Consider the following 25815-nt stretch of genomic DNA (forward strand, 5'->3'; position numbering starts at 1 on the left):
TTGAGAGTCCCATGGACTGCTAGAAGATCAAACCTATCCATTCTTAAGGAAATCAGCCCTGAGTGCTCCCTGGAAGGACAGATCGTGAAGCTGAGGCTCCAATACTTTGGCCACCTCATGAGAAGAGAAGAATCCTTGGAAAAGACCCTGATGTTGGGAAAGATTGAGGGCACTAGGAGAAGGGGACGACAGAGGACAAGATGGTTGGACAGTGTTCTCGAAACTACGAACATGAGTTTGACCAAACTGCGGGAGGCAGTGCAAGACAGGAGTGCCTGGCGTGCTATGGTCCATGGGGTCACGAAGAGTCGGACACGACTAAACGACTAAACAACAAACAACAAAGGAGATGTGGCAAGTGCTTTGGCCTCTCAGCCCTATTAGGTGTGAAGAAAGGAGAGAGAGAGAAATCTTGCCAACCTATCCATTCAAAGATTGCCAACAGATCGCTAGCTTCTTCCCACCTCTGCCTTCAAACACAGCAGCCTTGCCCTGTGGCAAAGCATCTCAGGTGAAGACTGGCGATGGTGATCTCAGGGAAGCTCAGCTTCCACTGCTAATCTTCTCACTGAGGGTATCTGACAAGCTTCTTAGCAAAGGCAGGTTTCTCCAGGATGCACCCTGAAAGCCACTTGCTTACCCTTCTCATCTCACGCCACCTAATTACTGATTAATGCAATTTCTGATTAAAACAGTGCTGCTCAGTAATCCATCTTTCTACATAAGATGTGCAGGAAACACGGAATGTGCTTATAGCCTTTTGCTGCTTTAGTTTGAGGTCTCCGGGCAGCCAAATGCCTCAGCCATCAAAGCATCGTGCACCCAGATGTAGTTCTTCTTTTGGAGCATTCCGAAGCCTGCAAGCTTAGCTGCCCCAGAAGGTTGTTCACAGCCATACCACTGGGTTTTAAGATTTCATCAGGCCCTACCCACAGTAAAAAGGCAGCTGCACAAAATATTCACAGCCTAAGACACAGCTTGCCTTTCTGAATGACAGACCAACTTATCTTCACATCATCATGCTTGAAACATATGTTGTAGATATTTTTCCACATTTATTATGTTATTTTTGTGATATACATAAGAAAACTTGTATAACATTATTCTTGTTTATAAAACCCAATTATAATAATAAAAGGTATAAGGCAAATGGAGTTGTCAACAGGTTAATGAAATGCCAGTGGGTTATTAGCTTTAAACTGATTTGATTAAATCTGTAAATTCACATTAGAGCAAAACATTGCTTTTTGCGATATAAAACCACACATTGTTTTTAGATGATGCATCCACCTGCCACTACCTTAGATGTGCTATTTTCCTCCTACATACAGGGGAAAATGGGGAATGCTGATTTTATTAGCATTTCTACTGAAATTAGAGGTTGTTGTTTTTAAGTATTCTGATTGACTGGGGCAACTTTCTATAGTTTTACTCAAAAGGTGGTTAGCAGAATAGATTGTTTTTATTGATGCATTTATTTTCTTACATTTATATCCCTCCTTTCTTCCAAGAAGATCATCAGACTAAGGCCTGCTTAACTTCAACAAGGTGCCTTCAGACCATGCATATCTAGACAATTGATCAAGGAAACACTGCAGCTCTAGATTTCAAAATATACTGCTGCAAACATTCAAGGTTGAAAATGCTTTCAGCATTTCTATTATGCTTCCTGAATGCTCCATGAGGTCTATTTTTATTAAAAACAATATTTAGTTTGGATTATGCTTTGCAAACAAGGAAACGAACCTTTTGTTAGCTGCGTGGTTACATCATTCTTAAGCTTGACATAAATTGCAGTTCCCAATATTCCTGCCCAGCTGTTTCTAAGACTGAGAGGTGAATAAGCTAAGGAGGTGCATTTGATCTCCCAGGACGAGGATCCAAAGGGGAAAAGAGAGAGGTATGGAATTTGACACTGTGATATAATTGCCTCATTTTGAACATGATAGTACTTGCTCCTTTGATTTATTTATTTTTTGTCTGCTTTCCAACTTTCTTCCAAGGGCACAATAATCACAACATTGGTACTGGTGCATTAGATCAGTGGTTCCCAATGTTTATTCTCCACAGACCACTTGAACATTGTTGAGGGTCTTGGTGGACCATTTAATTTTTTTATTTGTTATCTGCCTGATGTTTCAACTGTAATAATATTTGGGGTGAGATTTTGATTTATTGCATACTGCCCAGAAATAACGAATGCTTCTGCATCTCCTTTTTTATTTTAACAACTGAGTGAGTCTATAATAATAATAGCTGAAATTCTAAAGAATCTAGGGCTGGGATCCAAAAAGTCACTGAAATGCTTCCATGAAGGAACTGGAGGGCCTTCTCAGTAGTGGCACCCACCCTGTGGAACACCCTCCCATCAGATGTCAAAGAGATAAACAGCTATATTCAGAAGGCAGTCCAGTATAGGCAAATTTTTAATGTTTTGCTGTTTTACTGTGTTTTTATATTTTGTTGGAAGCCAGCCAGAATGGCTGGGGCAACCCAGTCATATGGTTGGGGTATAAAAACAACAACAAACAACAACAACAACAACAATAAGGACTTGTGAGATTCCCTCTTCTAATTATGTAGTTCTTTGGATCTCATTCTAAGTTGGGGGCCCAAGAAATAAAGTATACTTAGAAGAAAGCAGGGGCTGGGCTTGGCTCAAAAACTTCAATAAAGTGTATTAAAAGACAGCATCAAAAGCAACAAGATTTGGCCCGTTCAGATCGCATTTTTTTCTTAATATGTTGTGTGGCATGCAAAACAATGAATCTCTGCTTTGATATCGCTATATCCAAGGGCCAATTTACATCACTTTTTAAAAAGTCACATGGGATAGACATCTCAGTGGTAAAGGGCGTCCCTGTGGAATGCCCTCCCACCAGATGTCAAAGAGAAAAACAACTACCAGACTTTTAGAGGACATCTGAAGGCAGCCCTCTTTAGGGAAGCTTTTAATCTTTAAGAAATTAGTGTACTGTATTCTAATATTTCTGTTGGAAGCCGTGCAGAGTGGTTGGGGAAACCCAGCCAGATGGGCGGGGTATAAATAAATAATTTTATTATTATTATTATTATTATTATTAAAGGTGCATCACATGCTTGGCAAAGTCCAAAAACAAGATCTCATGAGCCCTGAAGGTGACTTTGTGAAGGAGGCACAGTTGGATAGCTTAGTTTGAACAGCCAGCTAGCCATTTACAAAGACAACTATGAGTTATATACTGTATTGATTGTATTGTTCTTCTGTACCAGAATCCCAGGTGAATGATGCAGTTCGGTCCACACTCCATCTTTATCCTAATGCTTAGTGGGCTTCACTTCATTAACTGTGAGCCAACAGCAAAAGATGCGCCCACTACCTTCCAGAGCCCTAACAGCACATCCAATCCTGGCTCAGCCAACACCCTCTATACCCCATCTACTCCTGGCCCAGTCAGCAACATGGTCACATCACCAGCCAACACCACCAGCACGTCCACCAAAGGGCTAACCAGCAATGCCACCATGTCGCCAGCTAACAATGCTACCGCTTCTACTCCTGGCCAAGCCACCAACACAGCGAAAGTCACTCAAGGTCAAACCAACGCCACTTCATCTTCTCCTGGCCAAGCCACCAACACAGCGAAAGTCACTCAAGGTCAAACCAACGCCACTTCATCTTCTCCTGGCCAAGCCACCAACACCACAGCAAGCCAGAACAATGGCACTACAAGCGCTTCTCACAAGAAAACAACCAATATTGCTGTATTCCCAACGTCTTCATTTTTCGGATTTGCATTGCTTGCCGTTTCCATACTCTGCCTGTAAGAAAGTATTTCTCTGTTGTACACTGTCATCCTTGGAGAAAAGGCTTTCCTCTTTCCACTGTTAACTGGTCTGTGAGTCAGTTCTCTGAGAGGTTTCACCTCCTATTTGAAATATTCTACAAATAGCCCAATCTTTCACTGAAAGATCAAGCAAATCCAACACTGAAGCTAGAGGATTGTGAGACTGAGATGGGGACAGAGCAGCTTTTATCTAATCATGGCACATATTCATAAACTATGTAAGCTCTGGGGAGGCTGGAATCACAATTGATTTACATTGTTGGATATGTGAACAACAGCTCACTTGCAGCCACGGGTTTTCAATGGTCCAGACCACAATTCCTAGCTTTGCTCCCCAAACTGAGGATCATGATCAGTTTCATTCCAAGCAAACCATGATTGTGATGTCAAGGTTTGTTCTTTACTTCCAAGTCATGGTTTTGAGCAATCCCGGTTTTGGCCATTATGCTAGGTCAAGGATTGTAGCTTTTCTCCCACATGCTAAAAGTGCTTGAGATGCTTTTAACTATGATATGCAACCAAGGCCAATGTAGCTAATAGTGAGCAAATAATGAGCTGTGAGTAAATACTCTCTGCTCCTAGAAAAAGAGCTAGTGCCTTCCAAACACTCCCTTCAGTCTTCCTTAATTATGTGATGAGGTGTTTCATTTGCTGTGTTGATTTGGGGGCCAATGGAAATGGTCCCTGGGCCTCCTTCCCTTGGCACACTTGATTCAGGCATCATAACAGTAGTGGGCTAGAAAGTTAAAAAGAAGATTAATGCCAGAGAAAGGTGGAGTGAAGATCCAGACCTCCCTTTTGAATTAGGGGCATATATGTTGTTTATTTATTAGCAATTAGATCAATGTGCTCTACTGGGGAATCAAAGGGAATGAAGCCATGTGTAAGACAGATAAAAAAAAATCAACCTGCCTAATGAAATGCTCCATTCAATGAAAGGGAAACAACTGATGGATCAGTCCCAAATGAGTAACATGAAAAGTCAACAGGAATGGCATTCCTCACTGTTGATCCCTGGAGAAAAGAGAGCAGACAAGCGGGCACTGAGCATAAGGGATGTCCATGGGGAAAGAGTGGGTGATGTGCAGAATTTAACATATGGTTGTTTTGGTGCCACTGTGAAATGGAGGCTGTGCCACTCCTTTTTACAAGCAGCAGCTCAGGTTGTACCTGGCAGGTGTGGCAATTGATAGCGGTGAGATCTATAGGGAAGAGATGGATAGGATAATTTCTATGCTATAGCACTGCCTGTAATGCCTTTCTACATGTTTGTTTTAACTGGCAGTAAAAACAAATACAGTATGCCATGTCGGATTGTATTTGCTTGCATTAAACATGGCCAAAGCGGATTTATTTTCTTCTGTCATTGACTTAAGCTTCCAGATCCATGTAACCACAAAACAAGCCACCTTTTGGCTATGCTTCACAACTGATGATGTACAAAAAATTCTCTTGAGAAGAAACATCAGGCCTGTACTCTTGAAAGGAGCAGCGATCAAATCAATGACCCTTCCCTCCTTTCCTTGTACATTAGACCTTGCTAAAACAGCATTTTCTCCCTTGCTAGAGACTAAAGTGATGCTTACACCAACTGCATTTAACTGTGAATGTTCAGTCTCTTCCATTGATAGATGTTATCCAGATTCAGGGGAAGGGCCCCAATATGGTGGATGTTTTGGACTACAATTCCCACCAGCCTCAGCCTGCATGACCAATGTTCAGGGATGATGGGAGTTATGGTCTAAAACATCTAAAGGGCACCAGGCTGGGCTATGCTGATTCCTCTGTGCTTGGTCCCCTTCAGTGGGAGGAGCTTCCACCAAACCCCCAACAACTGGATGGCCATCTGTTATGGATGCTTTAGCCCAGATTCCTGCATTGCAGGGGGTTGAACTACAGTAGATGACCTGTGGGGTCCCTTCCAACTCTACAATTCTATGACTCTAACTCAGTCTGATGTGGGGGAAGACAGCAATTTATGTGTGAAAAACCAGAAAGGAATTAGGCTTATGAGACAGGGGTAAGCGTTCGTGCTAAATATGTACATTATTCCAGTCCACAGTGATATCCCCTTGTTGTAGCCTAAAACATAAAACAAAACATTTCAAGTAATCATTTTCAATAATATGCAAAACATCACCAGCTAATTGGCTGGTTAGCGCGCACACAAAAAGTTTTCCTTGCCAAACACGGATCCAAATACCAGAGTACTTGACATACAGAAGTGGGAGGCATGATTTAAAGCAGTGTTCCAGGAAAGCATCCACCATGCTCAACTTTTAACTGAAGCCAATCCAAATCAGCGGACCAGAGCATGATAACATTATCTGGCCTGTAGATGGGAGGATGCAGGATTTGTGAGCAAGTTCCAGCATTTTAACAATGGCAGGAAGTTCCCCAAAGCAGCGACCATAGCACCAATAAAACAAAACAAGGCTTCCGCCTACACCCCAAGTGAAAGTTGCACGTAGACCTTAAGAAAGAAAGTAGCCCCTCCTGGCTGAGGAAATTATACACCCACAAGAACGGCTGAAAGGCAGAAATAGAAAATTGTTGCATGCAAAGCAGCGGCCTTACACCTCAAACACTTGTATGCGGAAGCCCTACTGTGGGAAGAGGGGTTGCGAGTGCATCTGTAGAGAGATCTTTAAAACACTCCAATTCCTTAATAATTTTGGGAATGTATCCCATGTAGTCAGGCAACCAAAAGCATGAGACTCATAATCCCAGGGTTGTGGATTTGAGCCCAACACTGGGCAAAAGATTCCTACATTGCAGGGGGTTGGACTAGATGACCCTCATGGTCCTTTCCAGCTCTACAACTCTATGATCCCACTTTTATGTTTTGGAGGGGCAGCTCAGGAGTTTCAAATGCATGCTTGAAAATTTAAAGAATGAATATGTGGAAGATTGTAAACTAGTGCATTGTGTGGCACATGCCCCAAAACATACATACATATTAGAAAACCACCAGATATGTAGTTTCACTTGTCAGAATCTATGCTGGGAATCCACCTGTATCTTGCAGGGAAGAAACTGTCCTCTGTTCAATTTTGAGGGGCAAGAATGAACAAGGGAATGCTCACTTGCCAACTCTTGGGGCTCCCTTTCTGAAGTTGTTCAAGGTCTGGATTTCATTGGCTGTCCAGGATGAACCCACAGGGTACTGGGCAACTAACTATTGAACCCTGCTATTTCACTAACAATTCAAAGGCATTTAGTTTCTTTGCAGAGCTGCCAATGTACAGATCTCAAAATATGCAATGCAGTATTTCAATCAATTCCAGCAAAAGCTCCAATTTAGGAACTGTTGCTGCAAATAAACAAACAAAATAAAAAGAAAGATTTACTGAGGAGCTTGGGTGGCATAGCAGAAGCAACTAGCTGGAAAGCCTTTGAGATTGAGAGTTGGAGGAGGAGGTTTCAGGGTGCTGCGATTTTAAAGTTAAGATCTTTATACCAACTGAAGAGAGGTGAGGTTTTAGGTGGATGCTCCCTCTCGTGGCCATATCATGCAACATAAAAAAATGCAAGCAAGCACTTCAGAGATGCAGCAAACACTTGTGGGTGCTGTTCACCTAAGTTTAGATTATCAGCACTGATTTCTGGATTGATAAATTCTCCCTTCCCCTCTGCTGCTACTATTTGCAAAAGAGCTCTTTGGAAACTTAAACAATTTCCGAGATGAACCTTATGCACAAGGTTTGATAAAGGCCATATACATATTTGTGTACATCCTACCTTTCTGGTGCCTGTCCCCTGCCATACTTAGTGTATTTCAAAAGCAGTACAAGAGCTTTATGTAAGGAGAGGATACCAGGGATGTTGCTACCTGGCCTGCCCTGAATCTCCTGGGTAGGTGGGAAACAGCACATGGTACCTAGATCACATACACTGAAACAACCACACTCTTGTTGAGAATACACAAAAATGCTTGGGTAAGGTAACCTGAAAACAGAAAATTGGAACCTGCCTTATACTGTATCAGACCCACTGGCCCATCTAGCTCAGTACTGTCTACACTGATTGGCAGCAGTTCTCCAGGGTTTCAGGTAGGCAGTTTCTCTCACCCCTAACTAACAATGGCAGGGATTGAGCCTTCTGCATGCAAGCTCCAAAACTGAGCTACAGCCCTTCAGAACAAGCTGAAACTACATCTGATGGCAGCTCCACACATTCTGACTGCTTCAGGGAACATATAATGTGAGGAAATCACATATAAGTGCATTTGCACCTTCAAACATCAGCACAAACAGGCCATGTTTCTCGGATCAAATTTCTGAGGTTCATGAACAGCGGTGTTTAAAACTGTGCACAGCAACATGCTTTGTGTGTTTCCTGCAGCAACCAAAGTGTCACATTGCTCTAAATAAAAACTGTACTTGCCCTTTCTGGGCAGGTTTAGGTCCAGGAAACCTGGTAATAAATAGGAAAGGGATCAAAACCTATTCAGAGGAATCCCACCAATGTGACAATAATTTGCTTCAGTTTTTGCAGATGCAAAACACCTACACCTGAGAATTACATGGATAATTATCCCAGGTTCAACATTCCCCAAATTATACCTGGATTTGAACAGGTGGTAAGAAATGTCCACCTCATGAGAAGACTCCCTGGAAAAGACCCTGATGTTGGGAAAGATTGAGGGCACTAGGAGAAGGGGACGACAGAGGATGAGATGGTTGGACAGTGTTCTCGAAGCTACGAACATAGAATCATAGAGTTGGAAGAGACCACAAGGGCCATCCAGTCCAACCCCCTGCCAAGCAGGAAACACCATCAAAGCATTCTTGACATATGCCTGTCAAGCCTCTGCTTAAAAGACCTCCAAAGAAGGAGACTCCACCACACTCCTTGGTAGCAAATCCCACTGCCAAACAGCTCTTACTGTCAGGAAGTTCTTCCTAATGTTTAGGTGGAATCTTCTTTCTTGTAGTTTGAATCCATTGCTCCGTGTCCGCTTCTCTGGAGCAGCAGAAAACAACTTTTCTCCCTCCTCTATATGACATCCTTTTATATATTTGAACATGGCTATCATATCACCCCTTAACCTTCTCTTCTCCAGGCTAAACATACCCAGCTCCCTAAGCCGTTCCTCATGAGGCATCGTTTCCTGGCCTTTGACCATTTTGGTTGCCCTCTTCTGGACACGTTCCAGCTTGTCAGTATCCTTCTTGAACTGTGGTGCCCAGAACTGGACACAGTACTCCAGGTGAGGTCTAACCAGAGCAGAATACAGTGGTACTATTACTTCCCTAGATCTAGATGCTATACTCCTATTGATGCAGCCCAGAACTGCATTGTCTTTTTAAGCTGCTGCATCACACTGCCAACTCATGTCAAGTTTGTGGTCTACCAAGACTCCTAGATCCTTTTCACATGTACTGCTCTTAAGCCAGGTGTCTCCCATCCTGTATTTGTGCCTTTCATTTTTTTTGCCCAAGTGTAGTACATTTCTCCTTGTTAAAATTCATCTTGTTTGCTTTGGCCCAGTTGTCTAATCTGTTAAGGTCATTTTGAAGTGTGATCCTGTCCTCCGGGGTATTAGCCACCCCTCCCAATTTGGTGTCATCTGAAAACTGTTGGGGTTAAAAGCAAAATCAGCAGAAACTGGTTGAGGAACTTACACATAGAGACCAAGGCTTAAACAAATGCTTGGTTTAATGGAGAAAGGAAAAATTACAAAAAATTAAATTAGGCTTACACAAAATACCCACACAACCAAACCACCCACCAAGAGCACACTGGGAAAACGCCCAGCACAGAGGCAACACACAACACCCCTGATATACCCTGCATCATCAGCTTCACAGCAACACCTGTAGAGCTGCTCCACAGCTGCAGAGCCCCAGTGATTAAATCTTTCCTGACTCTTAAAGGTACAGTGAAACAATAATGACACTTTTACACAATCATTCAACATATCCCCTGCAGTTCATTATTGTGAAACAGAGACAAACTTTGTACATGTCTTTCATGCGCAACTTTTGGAAGTGCTTTAGTAAAGATGTCTGCAACTTGTCTGTCACCGGGGACATATTCAAAAACAATTGTTTTGTCAGCAATCAAATTCTTTACAAATTGTAAACGTAATCTCAACACTCTAGTGCGCTGTGTGTTGGTTTCTGAGCACAGGATAGCAAGTCCACTCTGGGAATCGAGATAAACTTTTACTGGGAGTGATGCTGGCATCTTTAAGTCTTCAAATATTTGTAAATACCACTCTATATCACGAATGGCCTGAGTACAGGCATATAACTCACTTTCAGTTGAAGAAAGACAATTAATCATTTGATTCTGTGCTTTCCATTCAAAAGGACACCCATTATAAAAATAAACCATACCAGATGTACCTTTGTAATTATTTTGCTCTACAGCATGAGATGCATCACAATATATTTCAAAACCTTTGTCAATAGATGGTGTAAATTCCAATCTGTAACGTTTTGTGTGTTTGAGGTACATCACCACTCTCTTAAGAGCTTTGAAGCATTGGGTAGTGGGTTTTTCTACAAATTTTGCCAGAAAATGAAAAGCATAAGTTACATCTGGCCTTGAAACTCTTTGAATAAAATTGAGCTTGCCTATGGCAGAGCGATACAAAGTTTTGTCAGAGAACGTGTTATTGCCATCTGTAAAAGTGAAACCACATACCATAGGCGTTTCTTTCCCATTTGCATTCTTTAAACATAACATTTCAACAAGATCATCTATTTTTGCATTTTGATGAATCAAATAAGAACCATTTTTGCCTTCTTCAATTTGCATGGATATATAGTTTTTAGCTTTGCCTAATTCTACCACATCAAATTTTTCTTGTAACAGTGACACTATCTGTGTATATTCATGTTTAGTTTTTGTAGAAATTAATATATCATCTACAAACACACATAATTTGGTCACAGAATTTCCATTTTCTTTTGTAAATACACAGTTATCTGCCTTGCCTTGTGTAAAACCAAAATTCAGCAATTCCTTCACTAAAGTCTGATGCCAGTTTTTACCACTCTGATGCAAACCATAAAGAGATTTATTTAGTTTGCACACTACTCCTTTAGTGGCGATTACGCCATCAGGGACACGCATAAAAATTTGTTCTTCTAAATCTGCAAACAAATAGGCAGTTTTTATATCTACATGATAGACAGAATGTCCACGCTGAGATGCATCTTTTAACAAAATATGAACAGATTCATATTTTACGCTCGGTGAGTAACACAAATCATAGTCTTCACCTGGGATTTGCTGGAAACCCCTGGCTACTAACCTAGCCTTGTACCTTACAACTTCGTTTTTATCATTCATTTTCACTTTATAAACCCATTTTGAATCAATAACTCTCATGTCTGGAGTTTGTGGTACAAGAGACCAAGTGTTATGCTCTTTTAAAGAAGCTATTTCAGCATCCATAGCTTTGTACCAATTTACAGCTTCATGCAAAGGTAATTTTTGAACATCGTTGTAGCATTTTGGCTCAAAAACTACTTTATTGGCATACACAGTGTATAACTGCTCTTTTGAAAACCGTCTTGGTTCCTGTCTCTTTCTGTCTGAACGTCTTAGTCCTGAAGAAGAGCTAGGCCCTTCAGAATCAGTAGAACTATTTGGACTTCTAGCTTCAGACTGTAAATTGCTATCATCAGACTGATGAGACTCTTGTGGGCTTTTCTTACTTTCAGAAAACTCAGAAGAACTTAACCTTTCTTTAGGTGTCTGTGTCTTTAAATTTTCAAACAAATCACCAGACACAACAGGCTTTTCGTCTTCAGATTCACTAGTATCCCCTGCTCCAGCTTCTTCCTCTTCTACTTCTACTTCCTCCTCATCAGCATTATCTAAACCAGCACTATCTTGAAAAATAGCAACTCTATTCCAATTTACAGTTTCAATCATGCTTCTGGTAATATGAAATTTGCCAGTTGCTGGTACATAAACTCTGTACGCCCCCTGCTGGTAGCCCATAAACTTTCCTTGAACACTACGCTCATCCAACTTGTGTCTAGCAGGGTAGTGAATAATAACGTCTGAACCCCAAATTCGCAGGTATTTTAAATTAGGGCGTTTTTTAAACAACATTTCATAGGGTGTAACATTTAAACTAGAATGATAGGATCTGTTTTTAACAAAAAGATAGGCATGAAGAGATTCCGCCCAATATTCTTTCCCCAAATTAGCATCATGCAAGTAAGTTTTAACACCTGCCTGCAAATCACATTGCACTACTTCTACAATCCCATTCTGCCAAGGACTTCTAGGGCAGGACAACTCGTGAACAGTCCCCTGCGCTTCCAGGAAATGTGAAAATTCCTCAGAAACAAATTCTCCCCCCCTGTCAGAAAACAAATGCTTTATAGGTTTGTTAAAGTGGGTTTTTACCCAGTTGCAAAAAATCTTGTACTTCTCAAGTGCTTGTGACTTTTCAGCAATGGTGTAAACAAAACAATATCTGCTGTACTGATCAATAAGAGTAAGCCAATATTTTGAATTTCCTAAGGAAGGAGGGAGTGGCCCTACTAAATCACAATGCACGCGTTCAAATGGCTCTGTTACTTTCCTGCCTGAGCATTTACCCTTTCTTGCAACCTTAATCTTATTCTTACAACAAGATACACATTGCATATAGTATTTACATGGCTTTAAGTTTAGTCCATCAACAATCTTCTTTGTCTTTATCACATCTGTGAAATTTAAATGTCCCAAAAGTCTATGCGCCTCATGAATACAACCGGAGTGAGGCTTTACATTTCTCAGCCCCTGACTTGGCTGGGTTACTCTACAGTTCACAGGTGGCTGTGAATGTTTTTTAAAATATAGTCTATATAAACCTTCAGACTCTCTGGCATACAATACACGCTTTCCCCCTTTGTAGAACTCACATAGTGATTTTGTGAAGCACACAGTTACTCCTTGGCGTGCAAAGCAACTTACTGATAATAAATTGTCCACTGATGGGCAGTAAGTGCAATTTGCTATTGTGATGTTCAAGGAGTCAAGTTTCACAGTACCTCTGCCAAGCGACTGTAGAACGTCGGAGTTGGCCAGATGAATGGTGCCAATTTCCTCTTCGAAAGAAACAAACAGACTTCGGTCGTTACAAAGATGAATTGACGCCCCGGAATCTACTACAAACGATTTCCACGTGTCATCTTTAATTACTTTACGACCTAATTCACGAGCATGGAACGCTTGCGGCTCACGTCCATCTTTACGATGTGCTGCCGACTGCTGGGTTGCTGTCTGTGATTTACGAACTGGAACGGACCCTGAAGCATTTTGCTTTTTAAATCTGCAGTCCCTCGCAAGGTGCCCCTGCTTTTTACAAAACCAGCAATGCTCGGAAGTTTTGAAAGCAGATGAATCACCACAGACTTGCATACGGCGTTCCTCATTATTTTTAGAAATAGGAGTGCTAATCCCACAAGCCTCCCTTCTGTCCAGCTCGCCCATCAATCTTGCTGTTACCCCTTCCACAGTTAATTGTGCTGGAGGTACAGCAGATATCTGGCTAGCTATGGCAGACGCTGACTCCTTTCTAACGTGCACTGCCGCAAGACTGTCCCACATTTCTTTGGCAGTCTTCTTATTTCTTATATACACAACTTGCTGATCACTAACAGACAAGTTAATTAATGCCCTTGCTTTAGCATCACCTTTCGACCAGGCATCGGTCATAGGCGCAGGAGGGTCCTCGGTCACGTACTTCCACACATCACAGGAAGTTAGAAGTGCTTCCATGCGAAAGGACCATAAGCTATAGTTCTCGGCCGTTAGTTGCGGGAATGTCAAAGCCTTCTCAGCCTCAGCAACACGGTCTGCCATGCTGGAACTTTTCAACCACCAGCCCACAAAACCGTTGCAGCAAAAAGAAGGAAAAAACCTTTCTAAACCTTTCTCCAAAAACTAACATGTGCAGTTCCACACTCAACCACTGGGCCCATAACCAAGATGTTGGGGTTAAAAGCAAAATCAGCAGAAACTGGTTGAGGAACTTACACATAGAGACCAAGGCTTAAACAAATGCTTGGTTTAATGGAGAAAGGAAAAATTACAAAAAATTAAATTAGGCTTACACAAAATACCCACACAACCAAACCACCCACCAAGAGCACACTGGGAAAACGCCCAGCACAGAGGCAACACACAACACCCCTGATATACCCTGCATCATCAGCTTCACAGCAACACCTGTAGAGCTGCTCCACAGCTGCAGAGCCCCAGTGATTAAATCTTTCCTGACTCTTAAAGGTACAGTGAAACAATAATGACACTTTTACACAATCATTCAACAGGATGCCCTCAAGCCCATCATCCAAGTCATTGATAAAGATGTTGAATAAGACTGGGCCCAAGACAGAACCCTGTGGCACCCCATGAGTTTGACCAAACTGCGGGAGGCAGTGGAAGACAGGAGTGCCTGGCGTGCTCTGGTCCATGGAGTCACGAAGAGTCGGACGCGACTAAACGACTAAACAACAACAAAAGAAATGTCCAGTGGTACCTTGGAAACTAGCAAATGCACTGTGGCATACGTTTTCTGGGTCAGAGACCACTTCATAAAGTACTTATCTTTAGGTGAGCAACTGATCAAGATAGACCATGTATGTTATTTGGAATGAGACAGTATGGCCTAACAAAATCCTACCAAAACTTTTCATAGGACATGTTCCAATCATCCATTCAAGTTGCAAAGATTGAATGAAAGGTATATACTTTCTCTATGTTCTGTTTGGCCATTTGTGACCCTGCCTGCCTACAATTCATAAATATAACAAGTTGTAGTTTAGGAAAAATAGATTCTGATCTACCAAACCACATCCATATTAATTCAGGACATTACTTAAGAAGTAGGGACCCACTGCTAGGGAAGGAGACAGAATGTTAAAATTGGGGCAGAAGTTTCCAAAAACAGGGGGAAAGTAAGGAAAAGTGGTAAGGCAGTAGATGTAAGAGTTGATCACACTTCTGAATACCTGCTAATCGTTGTTGTTTAGTCGTGTCCGACTCTTCGTGACCCCATGGACCATAGCACACCAGGCACTCCTGTCTCCCACTGCCTCCCGCAGTTTGGTCAGACTCATGTTTGTAGCTTCGAGAACACTGTCCAACCATCTTGTCCTCTGTCGTCCCCTTCCTGCTAATCATAGTCTTATTTAAATGCAGCACCAAGTGTCTTAAAGAGCCTTACCACACAGGTCTCCATTCAGAAGAATTACACCTCTATAAATCAGGCTGAGGCACCTTGTGCACACAACATTAGCAGATACAATACACCTGTATGGCAAGTAAATGTGGACAGCTATGATGGTTACAGCGTGGTGCTGATAACGCCAAGGTTGCAGGTTTGATCCCCATATGGGACAGCTGTACATTGCAGGGGGTTGAACTAAATGATCCTTAGAGTCCCTTCCAACTTTACAATTCTATATATGTACCAGGAACCCAACTTGTACACGATGCTGAAACTCTTGGTTAACCCACAAGTTCCCACTCTTTTTCGTTGACTTTAGTGCGGTTCTCTATCATGAAGGTTCAGAAACTGTTCTATTCACTGACTCGTTATCTGATCAGCAATGAGAACTGCTCAGAGACGGGTGTTAAGCTGCAGTTGCCTTTTAGAAGAAGATGAAACTGAAGGATTCTGTTGCTAGAAACAAAAATGAAAGAAGGTGGCATAGCATTGTACCACAGGCGGGTTTCACGACAAGTGTTCAACTGACTCAGAGGCAAGCGATACCATAGCTACTGGTGCTTTTGAAAATGAAAAGAAAAGGATGCTTTCTCCTCTTAACAGTGAAGCCACAAAGCTCAACACACATTTGTGTTTCAGACTATCTGTTCCACTCCAGGGAGGGATAGAATTACAGCACTATTGTGCCCTTTTAAGAAGAAAGTCATTCCAGGAAAAAGTCACCTTCGGCAAGCACACGTATCAGGAAATGAAGATGCACACACTGTCGTTGCTACTGGCAAATGAAAATATTAACAATAATGTTGCTCTGTAACAATGACTTTGAGAACATGAGAGTAATAATAATAATAATTTATTATTTGTACCCCGCCCATCTGGCTGAGTCTCCCCAGCCACCCAATTGAGTGTTAAAACAATACAGCATTAAATATTAAAAACTTCCCGAAACAGGGCTGCCTTCAGATGGCTTTTAAAAATAGGATAGCTCAGGGGTTCCCCAACTGTGGCCCATGGACCACCAGTGGCTGACGATATACAATCAAGTGGTTCAGGGTGTGGCTTTTAAAAATACAATTAAAAATCATATAGCACAGCCCATTACAATTGTTACATCAGGCTGAAAAATCAGGATGTGGTCTAGCAATTTTCAAGTGGTCCATAGAGAACAAAGTTCGAGAGCCACTGGTCTAATCTCCTTTTGAAGTTGTTTTAAATCAGGAGCTTCCAGAAGTCCTATGTGTGCACGTGGGGTGACGATCATGCTCCACTTTACTTAGCAAATGGCATCCAAATAAGGAGGTGGTACCAACCACAGAAGTGTGTCAGTTCCATCCTCTCCCCACTTCCAGGAAGTGTCCAGAAAACTGTGTGAAAACCAAACTCCAATCAGGAGCATAAATTGGGTGCCCACTTGTATGTTTCAACCATCAAAAGGAGAAGGGAAGGGGGCAAGTTGCCTTGCCCCACAGATATTGCTAACCAACATTAGTTTCTTAGTTTAGATGAGGCCACCATTTTGTGTTACATAGAGCTGAAAAGAAATCCAACTTCCTCATGAGCTACTTTCCGATTTGCAAGCATTTTTTATAATGTGTGGGAAATAGTCAAAAAATAGCATCCCTATCCTTGCCGTCTGAAATGGTACAGTTCTCACTACCACCCCATTCCACTGCAAGTGTACACGCTGCCTCTGTAGCCCACCTGAGTCTGACCTTAAAGCTTTAAATAGACTTCCAAGCCATTGGAAAAGAACATAATAAAATTACAATGTCTTTAAATTGCTCCTTTTTCATGCTACATTCTCAATCGAAATTCTGCAGTCTTAATTTTCTGTAATCATAAAGGTACACTTTTATTTTAAGGAGACCAGGAATCCCAACAATCTTGGAAAGAATTCTTCTTGCACTGTGTGTTGTCTGACGATCCTTTATTTAGATATGAAATATTCTATTTCCTGCTCTCTCCTTTGGGAAAAAAAAGCATAAAGTTGGGGGGGGGGGGGAAGCCCACACCATGATTTCTAACTCCTCTTACTTCCTCCATCAAATTGCTGGGTGGAAAGGGTTTCATGTTTGCATCCGTTGCCTTGGAAAAAAGGTGACATTTGCAAGCCACAGAAGCCAATCATTATGAGGCTTGTGGTTGCATAATCATCCTGAAATTATATTTAAATGGCAGAAATGAGCAGACACATCCATCGGCTGCATGCAAGGGAGCTCCTCGGAGGCTTCTGTATTTTACTCTCATCATAAGCGTCTGAAACTTGGAACAGGTATGGAACAAATCGTAAAATTAATTACAAATTTTAAAAGGGTGATTAACTGCCCCTAACTGCCTGATATGCTGATGCATCAAACTAAGAGGATATATTTTTATCTTGCAAACGTGTGTGCACACTGGAAGAAAACTAGCAATCCAACCTGCAAATTTGTTCCTAAAACAATTCTTGTGTGATCTTGGAGCAGAAGCATTTTTTAAAATGGAAAGTTATGGCTCCAGTAACCTGTTAAGATTTGAATCACAGAGCCAGCTGTAAAATATGACATGTAGCATAGAACTAGTTAGCTCTTGCAGAATACTAACTGCCTGTGTTTAATAAATAAATGAAATAAATACATTTAAATCCTGCCTTTGAGGTTAAACCTCTTATGGCAGGTAACAGAAAAATAAAATGCATGTTTAAAATAAAATAAAAAAGAAGTCAGGAAGTAAAAAGAACAAAATTTAAACTTGGAAAATTTAAAAAACACACATCCTTACCCCTTCTGGTTAATGTTCCTAGCCTTCATGATTAATGAGAAGAAGGCATGAAATCAAACAATGAGTTTGTTGGCAGAGGGTGCCTGCCATGGAGGGCTGATTCCAACACACTACAGATGATGCATGGGATTTAGAATCACCACTGGAAAATGTAGGAAGGTAGGACCTGTCCCAAGTTTGGATTGTTAAGTTTTAAGCAACGAAGGCCTGGGCTGGGACTTTCGGTAATTACTGGAGGCTGGTCCCTCTCTGTAAACTTCTCAGATCCTTTCCATAGCAGTCCCCATCTCCCTTTGCAATATATCTGAAGAAGTGTGCATGCACACGAAAGCTCATACCAAAATATAAACTTAGTTGGTCTTTAAGGTGCTACTGAAGGAATTTTTTTACTTTGCAATATGTTACTGTCATTTTCCCTCGGTCTTGAGAATATCAAGCCTCCTTCCATAACGACAAATAAACCAAATCATGTCGGCGTAAAAAAAAGGAAATCTAAAGCCTGTTGAGCATCCAGCTTCAGGCAGAGAGACAGACCTGGAACTGATGTCTTTTGCTTCAGTTCTGCCCTTGGAATGTTTTTTTTTTTAAATTTTATTGGCTGTTGTTTTTAACTGCAGCTGATGTAGAATTTGGTTCTAAGAACAAAATCCTGGGCTGCATTCCTACACACATTAACCTGGCAGCAAGACCCATTCAAGTCACTGGGGCTTATTTCTGAATAGACATGTATAGGATTGCACTGTTAAGCCTATGATCATAAACCGGGCTTCACAACAATGCACAAATCCTCATTTCTGGCAAAGAAAAGACAATGAGCTATGACTTGGAAAGCTCCCCCACCCCGCCCTTCCCATTTGAATCTCTTTTCTGCCGTTAATTCCACAAAGTGACCACAGGCAAGTCAAACTTGATTCATCCTCAGGCCCCCCCTGGGGACAATAATACTGACCCTCCCTTACAGGACTGTTGTAAGGTTAACACAAGATCACGTGTGTGATTTTTTTTTTAAGTGTTGTCATCTTGGCTGTGGCTCCCTAGCTTAGTAATTCCTGCCCAGGAGAGCCCTGTCCATTCAGCCTTTTGGGTTGGCAATAAAATAAGCCCTTTTACCTCTTGATTTCTTGTCCCCAAAAGGGATTTGTTTTTTTTGGCTCCATTTTTATAGTCTCCACATTTAGTTTTGTATTGCACAAATCTAACCTAACAAATGTGCCTTGGGATGCTTTTAAGAGCTGACTAACAGATGCAAATATTTTTTATAACTAATTAAATATGAAATGCTCAGGTACAAGGCAGCCTCAATCACCTCTGGAATATTTGACTCCAAGGCAGAATACCAATATTTTAATAAAATAATAAATTTCAAAACCTCATGGGTTTTCCAAAAATATACAAACAAGGGGTTCTGATCTGAAACCAGTGGGACCAAGTGAGTCATTTTCATTACTTCCAATGGTTCTACTTTGAGTAAGACTATTACTGAACTCAAGCCATGCTTTCTTGATTCTGTTCATTTTAGTGTTTGGGATTAGCCATGCTTTAATTCTCTCGTTGAGAAATGGTGGTTTTGTGACCTAAATTCTGAGTCATTTCCCCCACTACATTTGGCCCACTTGTATGGAAACATTTTTATGTGCAAACACACACACACTCTCTCAGAGTGTGGACTCCTATGTAGCCAAATCCTCACCATCCTCATGACAAAAGTCAAAGTCTTCTGGAAATGTGTGAATTGTTAACTAATGTTCACTGTTGAAAATGCAGAATGAAGAGGCTGTTGAAATGGCTCTGGCCTGCCCTGGTGGTTGTAGTTTTGTGCAAACCTGACTCGGTTTCCGCAGCAGACAATACTACGACTGCTCAAAACACCACAGAGAAAACCAGCACACTCCACAAGATGACCACCACCTTAAAAGTGTCGCCCACCAATTCTGCTTCCTTGAACAGCAGGATCCCTGTGACGGCAATGCCGCTTCTCTTCACCTGCTTCATTCTTGTGACTAGTCTTTCTCGGCTAATGTAAGCGTTAAGTTATCCCGTTAATTACTTAAAATTGTACGTAAAATTCGGGAAAATTTAATCCAATCAAACTCTGTGAGTCTGGTGTGTTTTCTGGTGAGCACGCATTCTGCTAGCAAATCCACAGTTACCAAGTGTAAACATTTCAATTAATTTATTATTATTATTAATTTTATTCCATATTACATCGCAATCCAAGTATACCAAAGCCACCTCCCCTTTGTGGTGCTACATTTCGTTGCTCAAGACACACATGAATCGCAGCACTTCTAATGCAAGCTAAGTTGGTTGTCAATGATGGAAAATATTCTTAACTTCAATGCATGTAAGGAAGTTTCTGTGTTGAAGAGAGACGTTATGCAGCAAAATGAAAAATGGAAGTTGGTGGCATGGCAACTGAACTACGGAGCGCAATACAACCTTTTAAAACCATAAGGAAACAAGGGATAAGCGGACAATTCCAGGGGGGGGGGGAAGAGCTGAGGAACAGACCTAGAAGCAAAGTTGAACACCTTGTATTCAAATGAAAAATTCAATTAGTCATAAATTTTTGGAGATCTTAATAAATAATGTCATTACGATACATGCGTCTCTTGCAAGAATTATTTTTCAACGAAATAAGCCTCTACTTGCACTGTGGTATACATGTACAACATCAGGAAAGTCAGCAGCATGCTGAATCCAGAAAAGCAGGTCACACTATGTTAGCCTACTAACCCCAATTCCGCAAGTCACTGAAGAGGTTGGGGCAGTGGAGGCAGATGGCATACTGCCCCACCAACCTCAATCTGCCCTCGGCCAGCCCCATACATGCCTGCCTTTCTACTTGCAACCAGTCCAGGGGGTGACACCACCTGCCAGTTTCCTCCTGCTTGGTCTCAGTGTTGTCCCGGTAGAACCTCAGCAAGGCAGAGGATGGAGGGTGAAACTAAAACGAGTTGATTGACTTTCATTGGCTTTGGGCTCCCCGTCCTCGGCCCTACCAGTTCCAATGGTCACCAGCCGCCACACAGTTGGCAGTTCACACTTCCCAAGCAGTCGCTTTGCCCAGAGCCAGTGCAATTCTGGCCATTCATCTACCTGAATGACACATGGGAAATGTAGGAAGCTGGCTTAGAACAAATTGGACTGTTTGTCCATCCGGTCCACTATTGTCTACTCTGACTGGCAGCAGCTATCCAAGGTCTCGGGTAGAAAAGACTTTCCCCATCACCTGATCCTTTTGTCTGGAGATGCCAGAAACTGAGGCTGGGGGTCTTCTGCATGCAAAGCATGAGCTCTTGCCTCTCCCCGCACATACTCTGTGCCATGAAAACCACAATTTCTATACAGGGGTTCAACTCTGCTAACAGTTACAAGGCATTCACAACTTGGTTAAGAGATCAGGGCACAAGTGGTTTGTAGGCTCACCCTCATTTGGCCAGGATACCCCATATTTATATCACCTTTGTGATCCCCACCTAGGCAGAGCTCTTTCCCTCACAAGATTTAACGTCTTACCATCTGCAGTTTTGCAAGGTAGATTTTCAAAAATCTCGTTCTCTGAAAGATACTGCCCTTGTGGCACAAAACAGGTTGAATCCATGACACATGTTTTATTTTCTTGCCCATTTTATGTAAAAATATATTACAGTGGAACCTCGGTTTATGAACACCTCGGTTTATGAATTTTCGGTTTATGAACGCCGCGGACCCATCTGGAACGGATTAATTCACTTTCCATTACTTTTAATGGGAAAGTTCGCTTCAGTTTATGAACGCTTCAGTTTATGAACAGAATTCCGGAACCAATTACACCCATGTTTCAGTTTATGAACGCTTCAGTTTAAGTACTTCGCGGACCCGTCTGGAACGGATTAATCCACTTTCCATTACTTTCAATGGAAAAGTTTGCTTCAGTTTATGAACGGTTACTCCGCGGACCGTCTGGAACGGATTAATCCACTTTCCATTAGTTTCAATGGGAAAGTTCGCTTCAGTTTATGAACGCTTCAGTTTATGAACAGACTTCCGGAACCAATTGTGTTCATAAACCGAGGTACCACTGTATAAGTATTCGGCCCCCTTATTAAAGGAGGGGATCTATCGCACTGATTCTTCCAGGGTGCCTTATCTGCCGAACAATTGTAGGAATGATGTTGTGGAGAATGTGGCAAGAGTTTTGATCAACGCCATGAAATTACGTTACCATAGGTCCTAAGAGCCGTTTTCGTACCTCACCGTGTCTGGACAGTTTTATCCTAAAGTATCTCCTACTGCTTTGTTCACTGTGTCGTGTTCTGATCCATGTATATGATGCACTTTCTCTATGCCAATAAAGGAGATTGGTTGTTTGAAGTGTATTTTTAATGTTCCGGCCATAATGCCTATGGTTCAGCCAGATAAAGACTGTTTGTGGCAAAGTTTATTTAAAACTCCCCCTCCATCCTGCACTTGTCACAAATTTCAAGCACATTGTCCCCCCACAACCAGAACACAAAAATAATATATCGGCTCACGTAAGCACCCAGCATGCCTTAGTGATGCATGTAGAGTCAAACTCCACTTATTATTTGTCAGTAATTTTATGGACAAAGTGCATGGCTAGTTTATGGACAAAGGATTAAGCTGGCGTCATAACTAACAATGGCGGTTTGAAAACAATGGTGTTTTTATGCTACTGACATGTAGCACGTAGACCGCAGTAAACATGAAACGGAGTAGAAAAAGAAGCAAAAATAACTCCAGTGGGAGGCCACTTCAAAGAAGAGAGTCAGAAGGAAACGTACCTATGGCTACAGCATAACAATGTGCATGTGTGGCTTCACACCTCTATTCAACCCAAATTTCCCTCCCACATCGAAAGAGCCATCGCCTTGTATCCTTCCAGTCCCCTTGATGCATGGCATAAGCGATGAACATCCTCACTGCACATGAACATATAAAAAAGCCTTCTTCCAAAGCAGCAGTCTACATTGACAGGCAGCAACTGATTTACTTCCAAGTGCCCCAATAACTTCACTGGCCTTGGGTACTACACACCTTGACTTGGCAGGGCAGGGTTTGGTGGGCGGGGAAGTACTGCTTTGTCTCGGGGAGCAAAATGTCTTGGGCCAGTTCTGCGCAGCAGGCAGCTTCCAGCATTTTTTTTTTTTACATTTGCTTCACTTGCTCATCACACCAGGTCTCCACTTCTCAAGCTCCTCGGCTTTACACTTTCGATGATAGCTAACTGTTTTGCCAAGGATACCCTTTGCTGCACAAGCCTCATTTAGCTCAAGCACGGATATTTATATTGAACAGGTAGTCCAAAATAGGCACAGCGACATGTGTGCACAGTGCAGACATTCTCTGCCATACAGGGACTCGCACACAAAACAATGGGGAAAGTTATTAGCCAAGGTTCAGGATGGTAAAGATTCAGGTTTGGTTTTGCATCTGTTGAGAAAACCTATTTTAAAAAAACCAAAACCACAGAACTCCACAACAGCAAAAAATTTGCTCTCTCACAGGAGTGCATGCAGGCTTCCAAAGAAATACCGAAACAGAATCCGATGTACACACAAGAGTTGTGCAGATAGGGCCTATCTATGGAGGTCATGGAGCTTTTCACAACTCTGAGAAGCCTGCAAGCAAGCCCAGTGGCCACAGAGCACTTGCCTGAGCAAAGGAGCAGCTCGAGGATGGCAAAAATCCTTGCTCCTCTTAAAAAGTGAACCAGCGCTAGAAACACTTGTGGCGTATTTTGCACACACAAATAAAACTCACTTTGTGTTCAGAACACAACAAAAACCTTGGAAATGACGGAGGCATTGCTGTTGCTTGGGAAGCAAGAAAAGGAATGAGTTTGCTCCTCCATATAGACTTCACAATTCTTAATAGTAAATATTAAGGAACAAAGAGAAGTGGTCTTACCGGCGAGCAATGTAGTAGAAAACAGGGTTGCCAGCCTTGGATGTCCCAGCTTGGTAGAAAATATTTAGTGTTTTCAGGGCCTTGAACTCCTCCTTTTCGTGCACCTGGTGCCTAAGGAGGCAAACATAAGCACAATGAAAATCTCAAATTATGCTTGTGTGTCTACATTCCCTACCCCCAACCAAAAACTGACTGCCATCTTTTTCAGGCTTATTCAAAACCCTTGAATCACATGTTGGAACTTTCACAAAAAATACTCCTGAGGCATGGCAGAACGTGCAAGGAAAATCTAAAATAATAATAATCCTGGAATCTAGGAGTATGGGAGAATGTGTGGGGAAAGAACCATGAGCATTCAAAATGGGAAAAGAACTATGGACAGCATTGTGTTTGCATGGGCCCCATGGCAACAGATTAACACTAAAAGCTACTGCTAACAACAGACATTCACAGATCCACTACCTAGTCATAAATTCTTCGAACTTGGAACTGGTAAGATTGATACTGGACCACTGCGTGTCTGCCACTGGCTTGTGCTCAGGAGGACCAAGGTATGCCAGCAGAGTCGCCATCTTGTCAAACGGCCGTCTTCCAACAGCTTTGTGGTCCCTAGAGAAACAACTGCATGTTATGAACAAAACCCAACAACGTTTGTAACAACCGGTGTTTTTAAATTTTCCTTCTCTTCCATTTCAGTACAACATGCATAATCCTGCATGCATTAATAAGGAAATCAGACAAACATTTAGTGTGGGAAACCCTGCACTATTTACGTGGACAAAATACACTACAGAACCCAGGTTGCTTTCTGCAAGCATCCCTCCTCCCACTCTCCAAGGTTTAATAAAGTGTGTAAACAGATGAGTCCCACCAGATTTCTGTTCCCGATGATCACTGCAATTCCTCCTAAAACCATGCTCCACCCATCCTATCTGTGCTTGGCTTGCTGTGTGCTGCAACACTGGATGCTATAATAAGGCAGACTTTAAGTTGTATAAAATGGTAGTCATACTCAGAGCAGATCCGCTGAAATTAAAGGACAAGACTAACACAGGCTGATTAATTTCAATGGGTGCACTCTGAGTAGAACTTACAACCCTGACTATCCCAGCATCCATACTAATAAAAAGCAAAATCACCCACAGCAGTCATCAGAGTAGAGCAGGCATAGGCAAACTCGGCCCTTCAGATGTTTTGGAACTACAACTCCTATCATCCCTGACCACTGGTCCTGTTAGCTAGGGATGATGGGAGTTGTAGTCCCAAAACATCTGGAGGGCCGAGTTTGCCTATGCCTGGAGTAGAGCAGTGTTTCCCAACCTTGTGCCTCCAGCTGTTTTCGGACTACAATTCCCATCATTCCTGACCACTGGTCTTGCTAGCTAGGGATGATGGGAGTTATAGTCCCAAAACATCTGGAGGCACAAGGTTGGGAAACACTGGAGTAGAGGGTCACCAATCCAGAACTTGGGGAGGTTTTCCTGAATGCCCATGAGCAGGTACCCCAGACTCTCAGCTTTCATTTAAGAAAAGAAGTAAGTTTCTAGCCATCCTAGAAATAACATGATGGGCCAAAATATACAGGTACCTTCTAAGTGATTTCTATGAAGTAAGAGTGAGTGATTTATTTTCCCAGGTAATGCTCCCTGTTGCTATTAGATAGTAATATCACCAGGACTAGAAGGATATAGCTGACTTCTCATGGTACACAAAGTGGTCAGGGGTGGTTCGCTCTTTCTCTAATGTTGTGTCATGCCAAGCACCTCATGGTAGCCAAGTTGTGTTATGCCACACACTCCATGGCAGCTATTTTGTGACTAGCACCCCCAGCACATTCTCAAAATTCAAGACATGCCTACTGGTCCCCGAAAGATGGCAACTGCTGCCCTACAGTATGTTCCTCGCTTTCTCCTTCAACTCTGACCAAGCCAACGATCCTTGGCCATTGGTCAAGCTACTTCTACCTGTTGCTGGAAAGGTACTGGCCAATCTTCTCCTGATTGTTCCAGAGGAGCCGGTGCAAAGCAAGGACGTTGCCGTCACTGATGAAAGAGAGGCTGTGATTGACCGTGTCGCTGGCTGGACAATCTGATGCAATGTCAAGGAAAAACCTACAAAGAAAGGAAA

General features: G+C 42.1%; 1 protein-coding gene across 3 annotated transcripts in view; it reads right to left on the reverse strand.

Annotated features, from left to right (window-relative positions):
- Positions 1-25815, reverse strand: part of NF1 (neurofibromin 1) — a 175617-nt gene that overhangs the window by 83738 nt on the left and 66064 nt on the right. For all 3 annotated transcript variants that reach the window (XM_035139245.2, XM_035139246.2, XM_035139244.2), the window contains 3 exons: positions 25653-25799; positions 24151-24297; positions 23689-23799 (listed from right to left, as the gene is read on the reverse strand). In XM_035139245.2, the coding sequence (XP_034995136.1) occupies positions 23689-23799; positions 24151-24297; positions 25653-25799 (405 nt within the window). The remainder of the gene's footprint in view (positions 1-23688; positions 23800-24150; positions 24298-25652; positions 25800-25815) is intronic.

Source organism: Zootoca vivipara, chromosome 15, assembly GCF_963506605.1.
Source record: "Zootoca vivipara chromosome 15, rZooViv1.1, whole genome shotgun sequence".
NCBI classification, from domain to species: Eukaryota; Metazoa; Chordata; class Lepidosauria; order Squamata; family Lacertidae; genus Zootoca; species Zootoca vivipara.